This window comes from Grammomys surdaster, unplaced genomic scaffold (genome assembly GCF_004785775.1).
Source record: "Grammomys surdaster isolate TR1022 unplaced genomic scaffold, NIH_TR_1.0 67, whole genome shotgun sequence".
Classification (NCBI taxonomy): domain Eukaryota; kingdom Metazoa; phylum Chordata; class Mammalia; order Rodentia; family Muridae; genus Grammomys; species Grammomys surdaster.
Genome location: NW_021604569.1, coordinates 22,030,026 through 22,046,713, shown reverse-complemented (window position 1 = coordinate 22,046,713; position 16,688 = coordinate 22,030,026). Strand labels below are relative to the sequence as shown.

The 16,688-nt window shown below is 50.6% G+C and overlaps 1 protein-coding gene across 1 annotated transcript; it reads right to left on the bottom strand.

Annotated features, from left to right (window-relative positions):
• Gck (glucokinase) lies at positions 1–14,612 on the bottom strand. The gene is made up of 10 exons (XM_028777758.1): positions 14,446–14,612; positions 9,587–9,749; positions 9,003–9,157; positions 7,905–8,024; positions 5,775–5,870; positions 5,569–5,668; positions 3,481–3,664; positions 2,189–2,344; positions 1,299–1,532; positions 1–1,016 (listed from the first exon to the last, which is right to left on the bottom strand). The coding sequence occupies exons 1-10, from the start codon at positions 14,488–14,490 to the stop codon at positions 872–874; spliced, it is 1,398 nt and encodes a 465-aa protein (XP_028633591.1). The 5' UTR covers positions 14,491–14,612; the 3' UTR covers positions 1–871.
• Positions 14,613–16,688: the final 2,076 nt, after the last annotated feature.

The following is a 16,688-nucleotide window of genomic DNA, read 5'->3' as shown; positions in this document are numbered from 1 at the left end:
TTTAGGTAGTTTTAAATATTTAATTAAAAACTCCCCCACAGTCCCAGGTTGGTGGAGAGAGGGCGGCATGGCATCTGGGAAGCCTGACAGGATGAGGGAGAGAGGGACCTGGGTGGTCTCTTGGAGGGATCCTGAGAGTGGCTTGCTTTCTCCTCCTGGGTCACGGATGTGAGTGTTGAAGATGCCATCATGCTTGAAGGGACAGGGAGCACCGAATAGTGCAGAGTGAGGCCTCCCCTTTCAGGCCCCCTTAGAGCAAGGGCTCTGGGGCTCTATCCTCTGACATCGCCAGAACTGTAAGCCATCAGGGGTGGAGGTGTGACGGAAACAGTCTCTGGCATGTTCGTGGCCTGGAAAGTCCCCTCCATGTAGCTGGACAGTCAGTCCCATGGCTCCCCAGCCTCTTCAGCCACAGACAAGAAAACAGCCAGGTCTGGGTGACCCAGCAGCCCGTACTCTCCTGGGGCCCAGGTTTGATCTGGCGGAGCTGCTGAAGCTACCTCCCCATGGCGGTGTGTTCCCAGGGAAGCCAGGCCATTGCAAAGTCCAGGAGGCATTCCCTTGGGAGTCCAGACGCTCAGCTGTGGGGGGCCAGAAGTGTGAAAGTGCAAGTCCTGAGTGTGCCCCGCCTTTCTCTGTAGCTGACTCCAGCAAGAAAGACTTTGGTGCCACTGTTCCTCTTCTTCCTCCCAGCCCCCTGCCCCAGGCTGAGAGCCCTAGGGCTGTCCCACTGGCCGACTCGGCTTGCAGGGGCCTCTCCCCATGTTCCAGGGGTAGCAGCAAAATAGGTCTCCTGCCCTGGTGGGCTGGGAGCATTTGTGGGGTGTGGAGTCCCCGTGGTACCCAGGTCCTTGTCCTTGTGGCCTGGATTTCACTGGCCCAGCATGCAAGCCTTCTTGCAGGCCACCGCAGAGACCAGTGCGGCTCCCCTGCCGCTGCCCTCCTCTGATTCGATGAAGGTGATTTCGCAGTTGGGTGTCAACCTGCGCACACTGGCGTGAAACCGCTCCTTGAAGCTGAACAGGAGGAAAATAGGGCTGCTATTTCTACTCCCATTTTTTAGATCCCACCTTTGCTACCCCGTCACGGCAGCCCACACCCTATCTCTTCACCCCCACCCCACCTCTTCACTCCCACCCCTCACCCCAGACAGCAGTATATTCAGTATTCTAGGCCCAGGGAGAGCCAAGCAGGATCCGCTCACAAAAGTCTGGAGCTAAAAGCCACGCCCTTTGAGCCTTCCTTTAGGAGAGGTTGGAGCCCGGGAGGTTGGAGCGCGAGCAAAGGTGGAGGCTGACCTCGGGTGCAATTTGTACACGGAACCATCCACTCCCACCGTGATGCGCATCACGTCCTCACTGCGGCTTTCGCGCATGCGATTTATGACCCCCGCTAGTCCTGCTGAACACATGTGGGCAGCGCGAGTGGACACGCTTTCACAGGCACGGCGCACAATGTCGCAGTCGGTGACAGAGGGTCGAAGCCCCAGAGTGCTCAGGATGTTGTGGATCTGCTTTCGGTCCCCGGAGTCGCTGCGGGCAGTATTGGGCAGGGAAGTCACTGAGGGTCGTGGGGGAATGGGAATGCCCTGCCCTGCCCAGCAGTCCCTTGGTCAGGCCCGGATTCTCTCTATCCTGAGAATGACAATGCCACGTTCTCTGAGCTGTGGCATGAAATTGAGAGACGCTGGCTGGGTCTGGGCAGTAGAGAGTGACTGGGGAACGTGGATAATGAGTCAGCGGACACTCAGTGTTAGCATTCCTTCTAGGCTCCGCCCAACAGTTACCTAGCAACAGCCAGGTAGGCCTAAGGGGGTATTTGGGCCCTCCTCGCTCTATTTGCATTCTGTCTCTCTCTGTCTCTGTCTCTGTCTCTGTCTCTGTCTCTCTCTCTCACACACACACACACACACACACATCTTTCTCTGTCTATTCCCTTCTCAACTCCCCTTTGTCGGGCCACCAAGGCACCCCTCCCACCTCACCGTACTGTTCTCTACAAAACATATTCTTGGCCTTTTTTTTTTTTTTAAATAAGACACAACACTCAGAGGCCTACCTCCATGTTTCCCTGTGCCCCTGACCTAATGCCCTGCTTCTCTTAGAACCCTGCTCCATCCCTCTGTGTCCACTGAGCCCATCTCTGTCCCCACCCCATCCCTTCTCCCTGCTCCTGCCCCTCCAGGCACCTCTCCACCTGCGACACAAAACGGGTCTCAAAAGCACCCCGTGTGCGCAGCTGCTCTGAGGCCTCTCCGTGGAACAGAAGATTCTCGTCCACCAGCTTGAGCAGGACAAGTCGGACCAGCTCACCCATGTACTTTCCACCGATGAGCTTTTCGTACCTGGGTACAGAACAGTCGGTTATGGCAGCTGGCCATCGGGAATTCCCCACACGCCTTTTCTGGTTAGGAGGTAACCACGTGAGGCTCTAATTCCGCTCTCATTCCCACCCCCAAGCCATTATCCAAGGTTCTTGCCCTCACACCCTGTCCCCCACATTTGTAAACAGAGGCTTCTGAAACCTCAGGTCCTAGGAATATGCACATTTTTAACCCAGTTGAGGGGCACATCTGGCCCTGTGCTTGCCCTGGTATATTAAAGGGACAGAGAGTTAAGGAGCCTCTGTGGTCCTTTGAAAACTTACTGGTGGCAGGCCTTGTGTGAAGCCCACATCCTGGGAATTTAGTAACAACCATGTGAAGGGATGCTACCTATTTTCAGTGGCTCCCAGGATTGGTACCTGGCATGGCACATGACAGCCTGGTGTATTTTTGTCTAATGTGTGAGCCTCCATATTTTGTCTTGAAAGCCAGCAGATATTAAATGACCTAACAGAGGCCTGTGAGGGTCTGAGATAAAACTCATTAAGTAGTTAGCATGAGAATGGTACCATATAGGTGGCTAACTTGTGATAGGCACAATTCATTTTATTTACTTAGTTATTTTTATTTTGAGACAGGGTCTCACTATGTATCCCTGGCTGTTCTGGAACTTGCTTTGTAGCCCTGGCTGGCCTGGAATACAAAGAAATCTGTCTGATTCTGCCTCCCAAGTGTTGAGATTAGAGGAGCGTACCTCAACACCCAGCAGTGGCCATGATTCAAGACAGCTGGTTCCCAAGATATGTCCTGCCAACCCACAGCATTCTCCTAAATGCCAATACTCACTTTGTGGAACTGGCATACATCGGTACTTTGAGAGTTTCTGCCTTAAACAGATAAACCTTGCTAAGGGTCTTTCAGGGCCATCTGGTAGCAGGCCACCTATAAGAGTAGAAGGGTGGGACTTTATACTAACCACCATGACAGTGCCACACCTCACAGGGCAGGGTGTAACTGAGCCAGCCCACAGAGGGATTAGCAATTTGCTTCTCCCCAGAGCTGCTTATAGACAAGCTTTTCCATGCTGTGCCCCAGCTGTGGTGTGCCAGGCCAGAGCAGCCGCTGGGGTGGGCTAGGAGGGCGGGGGGCATCCTTACAGCTGCTGACCGGGGTTCGCTGAGCTTTCATCCACCATCCGGTCGTACTCCAGAAGAAACTCATCCAGCTCGCCGGAGTCCCCAAAGGCGCCCCACTCCGTGTTGACACACATGCGTCCCTCGTCCCCCTCTACCAGCTCCACATTCTGCATCTCCTCCATGTAGCAGGCGTTGCAGCCAGTGCCTGCAAGGATGGGGCACATTTAGGCTCTAAGAACCGGGGGTCGGGAGGAGGTGTGGAAGACTGGAGCATCTGTGTAGTGAAGAGTAGCTGGTTCAGTCTGCAGACTGCCCTCCAACAAGAGCGGTGTCCCCACTCCTTACCTGGGAAGTCAGGGGGATGGAGGAAAAATAAGGTGTGCCAATGTGGTTTTGACATTTGGAAATGAATGTGAGATGTTATGGTTTTATCTTTTTAAATTTTTAAAAATGTTCTGTATATAAGTGTTCTGTCTGCACATTACATGTGTGTGTCTGATGCCTAGAGAAGTCAGTGGAGGGGTATAGATCCCCTGGAATTAGAGTTATAGACAGTTGTGAGTCACCATGTGGGTGCTGGGAATTGAACCCAGGTCCTCTGGAAGAGTATCAAGTGCTCATAACTCCTCAGCCATCTCTCCAACCCCTTGTTCTCTTGCATGTTGCAGGTACACCTTGAAGTCTCTCCCCTGAAAACCCTTTTAGAGGACTCTCAAAGTGAGTAAGGTGCCATGTAGGTCCTTGGAGCCATCCAGAAGCTACTTCAGGCAGGACCTGCTGCAGTTTGTCATGGGCCACCAAAAGATACTCATCACTTTTGGATCACACCACAGGAGGTGCTGTACCTGGGCAGAGTAGCTGCAGGTAGCTGGGTTAAGTTCAGATTGAAGTGTCTTGGGAGCCCCAGGAGGAGTTAAGGAGGAGATGCAGAGGCAGGCACAGCCAAGGACATCAGGAGAGAAGTTTTCACTACAAAGGCAAGATTGAAAGGAAAAGTAGGAAATGAAATGCAGAGGGGTCAGGCTTGAGCATAAAATATATGCACATAGCCAGGTGTGGTAGCACATACTTTTAGTCTTAACACTCTGGAGGCTGAAGCAGAAAGATCTCTGTGAGTTCGAGGCCTGGTCTACATAGTGAGTTCTAGGACAGCTCGAGCTACATAGTGAGACCTTGTCTCAGAACAACCACAACAATAGCAACAAATATATTTGTGTGTATTGTGTGTGTGTGTGTATGTGTGTGTATATGTGTGTGTATGTGTGTGTGTATGTGTGTGTGTGTATGTGTGTGTGTATGTGTGTGTGTGTATGTGTGTGTGTATGTGTGTGTATGTGTATATGCACACCTATAATGTTTTATATATGTATGAATAGAAAATGAATGATGCTTATAAAGCATGTATTATTTAGGGCACAAGCGTAAGTACAGATGAGAACCTATGAATGAAAACACATTGGAAATCTGGCTCTGAAGCACCTAAAACATGGGGTTTTCTGGGTAATCAGGGCTCAGCGAGTCCACACATACATCCCTATACCGTGTCCAGAGCAGATAACTAATTTGGTTGAAATACTGCTTCGGAAGAACTCAGGAGCTTCTGAGACAGTGGGGGCAGGGGTTGGTGTGGAGTTCCCACCCCTGGTTGAGAGAGGAGAGAGCAGGGGGGAGCGCGAGCTAGCTGTGGCTTTTTTTCTGGAATCTCCAGAGTGGGTTTAGGATTCAGCAGTTCATAGATTCAGAGCTAGGTCTGCTGTCGGGGGCAGGGCCAGGCTGGGGCAGAGATGACTAGCCACGTGGATGGCACCACTTCTGCTGATTCTCTCCCACTCGGACAGATTTGTACAGTGTGATAAATTTACTAGATAAAGCAGTTTAATTACATCCAGATAGGCAGGGCGGGTGTGCAGCTGGCAGGCCACCTAACACCCCGATGTTGCAAACATGGAAATGCTTCCTATCATCATGTAGTTCCCACATCACCACACCCCTACGGCCACCTGGCTCAGGGACAGCCCTGTTCTGACTGGCACTTGTTGTTAATGCTTGGGCATTGACTGCTATTACCCTGTGCAGCCTGGAAGGATTGCAAGGAAGAAAAGCCCTTACCTACAATCATGCCGACCTCACATTGGCGGTCTTCATAGTAGCAGGAGATCATTGTGGCCACTGTGTCATTCACCATTGCCACCACATCCATCTCAAAGTCCTGCCAAGACGTACAGAGACTATGGACATGGAGCTGAGGAGAGGGCCCTGTGATGGAGGAGGACATTCTCAGGGCAGCCCCTCAGGGCAGGCAAAGCTATCCTCACCCCTCTCCTTTTGATAGCATCTCTGAGAAGTCCCACGATGTTATTCCCTTCTGCTCCAGAGGCCTTGAAGCCCTTGGTCCAATTGAGGAGGATGCCCTGTAAGGATAGGATGACCTCAAGGCTGCTGCACTGACAAGGAGCTGTGGCCTTAAACCAACCATATATCAGGTCATAAGGCCATGACACTCCCAGCCCCTTATTTCACATTTGAGGAAGTAGACTCACACAGCTTTGAGAGGCATTTAGAAACAATTTTCTCTCTCTCTCTCTCTCTCTCTCTCTCTCTCTCTCTCAGAGGAACCCAGGACCTTGAGAATTTTGGGTAAATGCTCTATAACCTCAGCCTAAGAATGCTGAGCAACAAAGCTCAGGGATTCATTTCAGAGTAGAGGTAGGCCAGGAAGATTAAAAACTATAAGAGGTGTGGGATTAGCTGTTGCTTTGACCCCTGGAGCATGACCTGGTTTTGTCTCTGATAGAAGTTGTAATGATTTGTTTTGTCAACTTGTTGTAATGCAGAATCACCTGGGAATGGAGTCCCAGTAAGGGATTATTTATATTAAGCTGGCCTATGGACAGTTGTCTTGATTACATTGAGGTGGAAAGACTTTCTTCCAGTGGGCAGCACCATTCCCTAGGCAGGGATATGTAGAAAACAAGCTGAACTCAAGCAAGGGAGCACTCGCCACTCTTTGTTTCTGACTGTGGATGTGATAAGACCAACCTTCCAACTCCTGCATCTGTGACTTCCCTGCTATGACGTACTATAACCTGGAACAGTGAGCTAAATTAAGCCCTTGTTCCCCTAAGTTGCTCTTGTCAGAAGAGTATTTATTCACAGTAACTACAAAGGAAACTAAAGCAGAGATCTTATAATATGTGTGCACATGCACAAGCGTGTGCTCGTGTGTGTTGTAGGATATTTTATCACACTGTGAACCCCGAGATTGTATTATTTACTGAAGAAAAACAACCCACTTCTAGTTAAGATATGACTCACACGCCTTTAATCCCTTTGGCTGGAATACAGACATACTCTTAGGACACACCTTTGATCCCAAACAATGAAGGTGATGTTAGTTTTCGAAAGGAAGCACCCATGTTTGAAAGTGATGTCTAATTGAGTGGCAGACAAAGTGATGAATCAGAGAAAGATTTGACAGAATAGGATAGGCTCAATTCTCATGAGAAGAGAGGGGGAAAAGGAAGCTACTTAAGACAGCACAGAAGAGAAAAGAGAGAGGGGGAAGTGACAGTTTTACAGAGAGACAAGCTAGACACAGGTAAAGATAGAACAAGCCAGAGAATGAGAAGAAGCCCGAAGATTAGAACAGATTGCTAGATGTAGTTTGAGGCCACACAGAGTAATTTAAGAGAGGAGGAGAGAGAAGCCAGAATCAGTCAGCTTTGAAAGAAGTTTGAGCCAGAACAGCTGAGTTGAACCAGCCAGTCAGAGTTCAGAAAAAACAAGAAAGGGTGAGCTTATTCAGCAGTGAGTCTCAGAGGCTGGAAAACATTCTAGGCCTAGATTAGATTATATGGAGGCTAGAAGCTTCAAGTTACATTTACATGTGTGTGTGCATGTGTGCGTGTGTGTGTGTGTGTCTGTGTATGTGCATTTTTGTGTGTGTCTGTGTGTATCTCTCTGTGTGTCTGTGTGTGTGTATGTGTGTATATGTGTGTGTATGTCTGTGTTTTTCTGTGTGATGTAACTCGTGAGGCTGTAGTTGCTGGTGGGTAGATTCTCAGAGCTTTCCCACTTCTGACTCAGCCAGAAGCAGCTCCGTATCTTTCTGCTCTGTAGTGAGCTGGGGCCTCACTCTTACAACCAGCTGCCACCTCCTACTACAAGCAACTTGTTTAACCTGTTTCTTTATCTGTAGTGGGGTGACCACAGCATATCTCCTGAGAGGCTTTGCCACACAGTAAGAATCAGCTGATGTTATGTCTATTTGCCAAAGCTTTACAGATAGGAAGTGATGAGGGCCACAGTTGCAGTCCCCTCTGGGCTTGGGTTCTTTCTAAGCATGGGTTGGGGAGCTGCAACTGAAGGAAGTCTAAGCAAAGTTCTTCCCGAGTCTGTTCCTATCCATTCATCCCCCCCACCCCCACCCCCACCCCCCGGCTCACCTTGTCTATGTCTTCGTGCCTTACAGGGAAAGAGAAGGTGAAGCCCAGGGGCAGTTTCTTGTGCTTCATATGATGCTTGTCCAGAAAGTCAGAGATGCACTCAGAGATGTAGTCAAAGAGCTAGGAGTTGCATCAGCATGGTATTAGGTCAGGGCTGGGACAGTACCAGTTCTCTCTCCCAAGGGACTGTGCCAAAGTGTCTCTTAAAGATGTTAAGACATTTGACCCTAGAGCCTGCAACTGTATGCTGGACCTGTCTGCAGTTTGCTTCTCAATAGGACTTAGGCCCTGTACGTCCCTGGATGGAGAACCCTGCAGATTGCAGTTCCCAGAGCAAGGTGACACAGTGCAGAACTGGCTGGCATCAAGCCTAGATTGCTGTCCTGCAAAGCTCTGGGTGGAAATCCCTTCTTGAGTGTGACTGTGATTTCTGTCTCTGTTGCTGTCTCCCAGGTGTCCTGGCCATCTGAGCCCTGATGGCCCTCATCCCTTCCGTGGAACCGCTCACGTGGCTGGGCATTGCTGGGCATTTTGCAGGTGGATGAGGGAGCTGTGTCATGACTTGCCCAGTTCAAGGTCTGCTATGGGAAGGCTGGGCTACAGGCAGCCTCTTGCTTGGCTGCTCCTCTGGTTTTGCCTTGTCCCTGGGGATGTCTGGGGTGGGGGTGGGGTTCTATCTTAACCCTGGGCTCCTTCTATTTCTAGGTCTCCCATCTGAGTCTTCCTTGTGCTTAGGGACCCTGGCTGCTTGGGCAGTGTGGCTTCTGCTGTGCCACTTGACATATTCAGTTGGTGGGCCGTGGTGGCCTGTGAGGAAGGCCGGGCAAGCATGGCTTCTGGCTGCTCCGTCCTAAGCTTTGTTTTTCCTCTAGGAAACTGGACAGAAGCTGGGTTTTTCTCCCGCTACTGACCTTTCTTCAGCCCCTTCTTGTTCTGGGCAGACTGGGATTGGGACTTGGGATACTTTAAACTTTCGAGCCACCTTCGTGGGTCTCTGAAGCTCAGTAGCCCGCCATCATTCCTGTTCTTGGAACCCTCCTGAGATTCTGGGTGACCTTGACCGCTAGCCCTCCTTTGCCAGCCCCTTAGGCTACTCACCATCTCAGCTGTGCCCGTCATGGCATCCTCGGGGATGGAGTACATCTGGTGCTTTGTCTTCACGCTCCACTGCCCTGCCTCCCCCTCTCCCACTTTCACCAGCATCACCCTGAAGTTGGTTCCTCCCAGGTCTAAGGAGAGAAAGTCTCCAACTTCTGCAGGCAAAGGGAGAGATGTTTAGTCTCATGGCCTACCTGACAGGTGGACTAGGTTTGGGGAGCCCAGACAATGTGGGTGAGGGAAGTGCTAGCCTAGACACTGGGGATGGGGTAATGTTGAGCAACCTGTGGAAGGGTCAAAGGTGAACTAGGAGCATCATCAGGAAACCCCTGCCTTAGGTAGAGGCAGCCAGAACCTAGGGAGCTACATGAGACCTAGAGTAACAGACTAGACTCTGGATAAGGAGGTGATTCCCCAAGTGAACTTAGAGACAAAAAAGCCAATTCTCCTGAGAATCGATAGCTCTAGGCTGGGCCTGAGCACCCCAGGGCTTCAGGCAGCTGGACAAACACCAGTCCAGAGATTTGGGGATGTCATCATTTGCCTAGAGGATCCTGTCTATGGACAGATGAGCCCTGAGGTACCTGAGCCTTCTGGGGTGGAACGCACGTAGGTGGGCAACATCTTTACACTGGCCTCCTCATGGGTCTCCAGCCTCAGGCCACGGTCCATCTCCTTCTGCATCCGGCTCATCACCTTCTTCAGGTCTTCCTCCTGCAGCTGGAACTCTGCCAGGATCTGCTCTACCTATTCGGGGAGGGAGGGGATGGGAGCAGCTGTGGTTGTCACTAGAAGCCATCACACACCAAGGGTCTCCTTTCTCCCTTTGACTCCCGATGCAGGATGGTCCACATCTCAGACTATTTATCATAGTTTATTTGAAACATTTCAGACCCAGTTCCTCAATGATTATTAGCCTGGGTGCTCTGGAGTGTTGAGCACTAGGGACTTGGGTAGCCTTTGTCCTTAACAGGATCTTTGCAGCACTATGCCTTGATATGATTCCCATTGCCCCTAAGATTTTGGATGATGGGAGAAAATGCTCTAAATGGGAATTTGGTGAGGCAGAATTGGAGCTGGTATCACTGTGTAGAGTCAATATTTTTCTACTGTAAGGTTTCATGGAATGAATAGGCCAGTCAGTATGCACAGGGTAGCCAAGACTAGAGTAGCTGGAGTGACCTCTAGTACCAAACAGGGGTGTCTGGCTAGCCAAGCATGGCCATCCACAGTGTGCAGGCTTTAAGTGGAGAGAGAGAGGACACTCTCGATACTGACATGGGAGATCTGTGTGTGAATATCTCAGACCGAACACTGTCATTCCTGCATGTGGATAGCCAAGGTGTGGGACTCACCCTCCACATGCTAGTGCAAGAATAGCTGGACTCTACCTGTGGGCAGCTTATGGCTGCCCGCTTTGTGCAGCAGTAAAACCCTATTTTTTCAGGGGGAGGGTACTTCAGAGCCTCATAATTTGTGAACACAGCTGTGTACAGCTGTGATGACTGACATAGCAGCAGCCACCCGATAGCCATAGAGACAAGGCTGGGAGGAAGAGACTGTTAGCCGACTGCATATGGCAGAGAAGAGGACTTGGTGTCAGGCCTGTCCAACTCTGCATGCAGGTTATCCAACTCTGCATGCAGTCCACAAGGCACAGGACTCTTGCTTTCCTTTTTAACCAAAAGCATTCCTGAGAGAACAGAGCATTGGTTGATGGCCACTTTTTTTTTTTAAAGGACCCCACCTGACGTTTAAACAAAGGGAAGTCAGAAAGGTATGGGGCTGACAAGGGTTTTGACAAAGGCACCAAAGGGACAAAGATGCCCCCCACCCCCCAACACACCAACATCCGCTGAACATGGGGTGAGCATGTGGCCAGTGGCTTCTGCTGTCAGCCCTGCAGAGAAGGCCTCCAGAGATACACTCAGCACTCTGGAACAATCCAGGTTGTACTCAGCAGTCCAGGATGTCCCCAAAGCAACACCCTGGGCCTCTCCCGTTTCTCTCCTAGATTTGTAAGATTTCCTGAGAACTAGCAGCCACAGGATGTTTGGTTTCTCCCTTGAGGTACAGCAATACAAAGGGACCCAGTAATCAGCCAGGTGTGGTGGCATCCCTTTAATCCCAGTACTTGGGAGTCAGTAGCAGGAAACCTGTCTCAAAAACCCAACCCAACCCAACCCAACCCAACCCAACCCAACCCAACCCAACCAAAAACAAAAAAACCCAAAAAAAAAACCCACCAAAGGGACCCAATTATAAGTAATCTGTGGTCTAGTGGCACAAGAAGGGCTGATCTTAACAAAGGTTCAACCCTCAGGCCATGGCGGACCTCATCTCTGCCTCTCTGTAGTGGTAGCTCCTCCTAGTGACTAGAGGCCTGGATCCTGGGTGAGGATGAGGGTGAGGGTGAGGGTGAGGGTTAAGGTTGCCTTTGGTTCAAGTTTCTTCATAAAAGGAGCCAACACTTCAGGCTGGGGTCTCTGAAGAGGATGAGTGCTAGGGAGAAGGCTCAGGGTGACTGGGTAGTGTGTGGCTGGATTCTCTGGCTGATGAGGGCTCCAAGTTCCTTGTGGCTTCTTCTTGGAGTTGAGGAGAACTTGCCCAGAGCTTAGAGAATGTAGTGAATGGTACCTGCTGTGTTCTTATTTCACTGTGGTGAGGGACTGGCCGGGCCAACAGCTTTGTGTCATCACCTTTATACAGATGTTGGAAAAGGCAAGTGCCCTGGCTGGGGCCCAGGCTCTGCAGTTTCATGCCAGTGTATCCGAGGTCCTGGACACCACTGAAGCCAAACTGATGCCAAATGTCCAGAGGACCATGTACTGTCCCTATCAAAATTTAGTTTTGATTCAGTGACTTCAGAACACAGAATGTATGAACACGTCACAGAAGGGACACAAGAACCTCCTCTACTATGAAAGAAGATCCACAAACATACCCTAAGACCCTGCATTCACCCGCACGGCCATAACGAATAAACCCAAGACCATGGTACCACCATGCCACCTTCTGCACCGTGTCCAGAGAAGAGGGTAGAACTTTTTGGCATTGAGGAAATGAGAAGGGACCTTCTGCAGAGCTCAGACCCATTCTTATAAACAGAATTGCAACTGCCCTGTGAATCTGACAACACTTAATCTATTTAAAAGTGAGATCTTTGTACAGGAAATTTCCAACAAACTAGGTCTGCATGCTCATGAGGCTCTAGGGAAGTGGAGAGACTGCCCCCCAGTGGTAGAACCTTGCCACAGAACCCTCATTCTGAGCCTTGACCAAACCAGCCATGCCTCAGTACTTCTCATGCTGACCCAGACGACTGTAGCTAGAAGGACGCCTCGCATACCCCCACGTATCTTCCCCAATCCTGGTGGTGCAGGTTGGAGGTCCTGGAAGAGACTTAGGCTGCAGTAGCTAACGGACTCTGTTCTTGCTGTGGAGAGTGCCTTCCAAAGCTGAGTCTCATCCTTGGAGACAGAAGCCCCTTCCTCAGTGTGCACTGGGTCTGAAGATGTCCATACTCCTAGCACCAGATCAGAAGCCTGGGGAGGAGAGGCTTCACAGCCCTCAGGCTGTGGGTTTGGGAGAGGGAAATGGGCATCAGGTCGTGATGAAGTGTACTTAACAGTCCCTGTTGGTTGTGCACAGGAGAAAGGACTGTGGGTCAGGCTGACTGTGAGAACGTCCCCCTATTCCTGAATCATTCCAAGACACTCCCAGGATGCTGAATACACACTATACAATCAAGCCCCACAAAGCCATAGTGTGCAGATCCCCAGAGCCAAGAGTGCGGAGCTGGGTTGTAAGCAGATGCCTGGACTCGTAGCCTACACCCGCCCACTGGGCTCCTTCCTGCATGATTTCAGGACCTGACTTAGGCAGGTGTCTGGTTAGCCATTCTCATGTGTCTCTAGAAGTACCTCGTGTTGCAGGGAGATCCTGTTAGCCCACTAGATTCTCCTGTGCCCCTTGTCTGAAAAGTTACAGGACATATAACCAAGGTTCATGGCCAAAAGCATAGGGCTTTTCCTGTGGGAGGACACCCCTCTCCTGAGTTCCCTGAGGAGCACCAGCAGGTTTCCTGAGCCGATGCCAGCTCTGGGCAGTGTGCTGTGTGGTGCGTGGGATGTTAGAGAGGAGCTGAGAGCACGTTTGCTGTCTGCCTGTCCAGGAGCATCTGTCTCAAGCACAGTCTCACATGAGGCCAGTGCTCACGGAGAGTCACGGAGGAGGATTAGAAGACAGTAGAGTTGGGTTGGGTGGTGAGGTGAGGAAGCATGTGTCAGGGTGGGTTGAGGGAGTGTGGCTCTGCACTTTTCTAGAAAGTGGGAAGGTTGCATAAAGGGGAGAAGGGAGTGACCCTGACAACCATGGGAAGGCTAGAGATGCCTGGCTACGGAGTGTGGACTTCTCAGGATAGCATGAAAGTGGGTGGCGTTAGGCTGTCTCCAGAATCTGGGTGCTGTAACAGCGCACACAGGACAGAGATGCGGTAAGGTCTAGAGAACATATATACATCTGGTGACAGCTAGAGGTCTAGGGGGTTTAGGAAGAGACACATTAGGAGGATCACATGGACGAGCCTGAGCAGCTGCAGCAGGAACCCAGTGGATTGGGCGTCCTGGGAAGCCAATCTAAGCATGCAGCCCGTCTGCCTGCACACATTTGTCTCAAGTGCATATGACTGGTTGTGTGAGCACAGAGTTCATGGAAAGAAACAGTGGGGAAACACCCTTGAAAGCCCTTAGTGTGAAGATGGTCTCAAGGCTACAAGTCTGGATTAAGTCACACGATGAATAGCAAAAGTGGGAGGGGTAGAGCTGGCAGGGCCAGATTCCCCGAGCAGGCTTTGACAGCCCACCTTATAATGCAGGAAAAAAAGAAGACACCATCAAGTGTTGTGTTTACCATCTTAGCACTGGGAAATGTGGCCCCAGGAAACCATGGACCTCAGAAGATCTGGACAAAGGCCAGAGAAGCCTCAGACAAAAGCCACAATCCCGAATGTCCAGAGTGTCAGATAGTGTCAGTGCCCCCATGCCCAGCCTCAGCCTGGCCCCTCTTTCCCAGGCCCTGTGGTGGCTATCTACACAAGAGTGAGTGGCTCTAGGTCAGCCATCCACGTACTCCCGGGAAAGAGAGCCCAACACTCCTCCAAGTACAGCCATGATATATCCCTTAGAGATAAGCAGCACTCAGAATCCGTCCCCAGGCTAGGCACTGTCCCAGACACAAGCACCCTTGGCTGCCTCAAGAGCTGGACAATAGTGGCACCAGTGAGAAGGGATGCAGGGAAGAAGGGGCGTATCCAGGTCTCCTATAGGATCGCACCCCTCCTTCAAGGGCCATTACACTGATCCCTCTCCCCAACCTGAGCATGCTACTCTCAGGGTCCCCCTCCCCCCCATTCAAGGCTTTTGGCCTGTGAAGTGGCCCTTACCAGAGTTAACGACTGGGCTCCACTCCTTGTAGTACCCACAGCCATCTCTCTGAGAATAAGCAGGGGTCGTTGAGGAAGTAGAGATATTCCTGACTCCTGAGGCCACCTGTTACAGGTGAGGACTGTCTGGCTGAGTTTTGCAAAAGACAGGCAGCCAAGGACTTCTGCACTAATGGGTCTGAGAGGTAGCTCCTAAAATACTCTGCTTGCTGTCACAGGGTCAGGGCCAGGGCCAGGGTCAGAACAAAGAACCACGTGGGGTCAGGTTTGAGAAAGGCCACAGGGACAGGGCTATGAGACAGGCTACCATGCTCTCTGAATGCTGGTTGGAGATGCTGTGGAGGGGTTGATGAGGTGGCTGGAGCCAGCCCATTCACACCCCACCTTTCAGACGTGTTAAAGAAGATGATAATCAGATGCCTTGAACAGGTAGGGACGAGAAGCTGTGTGTGCCAGTGAGATTTCAGTCCTTGAACAGGTAGGCACGAGAAGCTGTGTGTGCCAGTGAGATTTCAGTCTTGTGAATAGTGGGGATTCTCATTGGATTTCATCTATGGAGGGGTTGACTGTGCATGTCACAAAGTCTGGGGCTCCACCATGGAACTTGGGTGGGAAGAAGGAAGCCAAGTGTTTGTGGAAAGGACAGAGGTTGGCCAAGCATGGGGCAGGGCAGATGGGAAGAGCATCTGTGCATATACAAGCAGGAGTAGATTCAGGTCCTCTGGCTGGCCTGACACCCCGTACCCCAAGGAAAACAATACATGATTTAATCAGAATTTTTTAAAAAAAAAGCTGTTGTGGAATCTCCTTAAATTGCCTTGAACCCAAACAGCAAGAAATAGGATGGAGAAGGCCATTAGATTTTGTGACAGCAGTGCTCAGGGCATTTTGGGCTCTTCTATGAGGTTCAGACACCTCTTAATCCTTTCTTTGGGTTTATCCAGGAGTGACCCCAACATACTCTGCACTTGCTGGCATCTCCAAGCCCTGCTAAAATTAGCCGTCATTGGCAAGTAGGTCAGGGTACATAGGGTGCCTGTTAGAATGCCAGGTTCTCCCAAGATTGGCAAGTATGGTTACCCCTTGAAACGATTGATCACTTTCCCAAAATAGAGCAAAGCTGGCCTCACCAGACCTCATATGATAGGTCCCTGACTACCCAAGCCCTGGCTCTGAGCCCCTTTTGCTTTGGGGGTTGAGCTCATGCCTGAATTTGGGGTGGCTGGTCTTGGTCCAGGAAGGCCAATAACCAGCTGCCTAGAGGTCTTGCTCCCATCTCCTGGGGCAAGCCACAGCACAGAGGAGGAGGAGGCAAATCCTCAAGCTCTGGTCTCTGGGAGGTGGGAGGAGGGATGTGAACCAATGCAAAGCCAGAGACAAACCAAGCAGATTTCTGTCTCAGCCAGATTGATTGCACATGAGCAACAAACATCCTTCTAGAACATGTTCCAAGGAGTTATCTCTTTCCATTCACTGCACCTCTGAAGGAAGAATGGGATCTAGTTTGCTTATCACCCAGGACAAGATTCTAGCAACTCACACACACTCTCCTGTGACTCCACCTTGTCTTAGAGCACCATCCTGTAGTAAGGACGTGTAATACAATGTACTTCCTATACTCAAGAGTCAGGCCTGGATAGCTCTCTATCCAGGAAGACGGATCAGGACAGAAGAAGTTGCATGAATATCATGTAGCTTAGGGTTTGGAGAAAAATAGAGCTTTGCAACCATGAGTTAGGGCATTTTCCTGTCTTCATCTTTTCTTTGATAGAGGGAAGTGAACAGACTAAATCATTGTCTCTCCTAGTTGGTAACCCTACTCCTCCTTTTTTTCCTCTCATGTGTATGCATGCGTGTGTGTGTGCACTTGTGTGTGTGCAGATGCAAGCATGCTTGTGTGCAGGTACATGCTTGTGTGTCTGTGTACGTACGTACATGTGTATATACATGTGTGTACATGTGTGCACATACATGCATGTGTGTGGTGTTTGTGTGCAGATGCATGCCTGTATGTATGCACATGCATGTGTATGTGCAGATGCATGCATGTGTGTGCACGCAGATGCGTGTGTTTGTGTTCACATGCGTGTGTGTGCGTGTGGTGTTCGTGTGCAGGTACATGCACCTACTGCCATGCAAAAGAGGCCAGAAGAGGATATGTGTCTTTGTGTATCACTTGTCATCTTGTTTGTTTGAGACAGGGTCTCTCACTGAACATAAAGTGTTCAGCTAAGCTGGCTGTC

What these genes read in the sequence shown, in the direction of transcription:
- Gck (XM_028777758.1), bottom strand. Translation starts at nt 14,490, where the DNA reads ATGGCTGTGGGTACTACAAGGAGTGGAGCCCAGTCGTTAACTCTG. An exon ending in TGACGGGCACAGCTGAGATG is followed by an intron (nt 8,025 to 9,002) that starts GTGAGTAGCCTA and finishes TGCAACTCCTAG; the next exon opens with CTCTTTGACTACATCTCTGA. An exon ending in GTGTACAAATTGCACCCGAG is followed by an intron (nt 1,017 to 1,298) that starts GTCAGCCTCCAC and finishes CCTCCTGTTCAG; the next exon opens with CTTCAAGGAGCGGTTTCACG.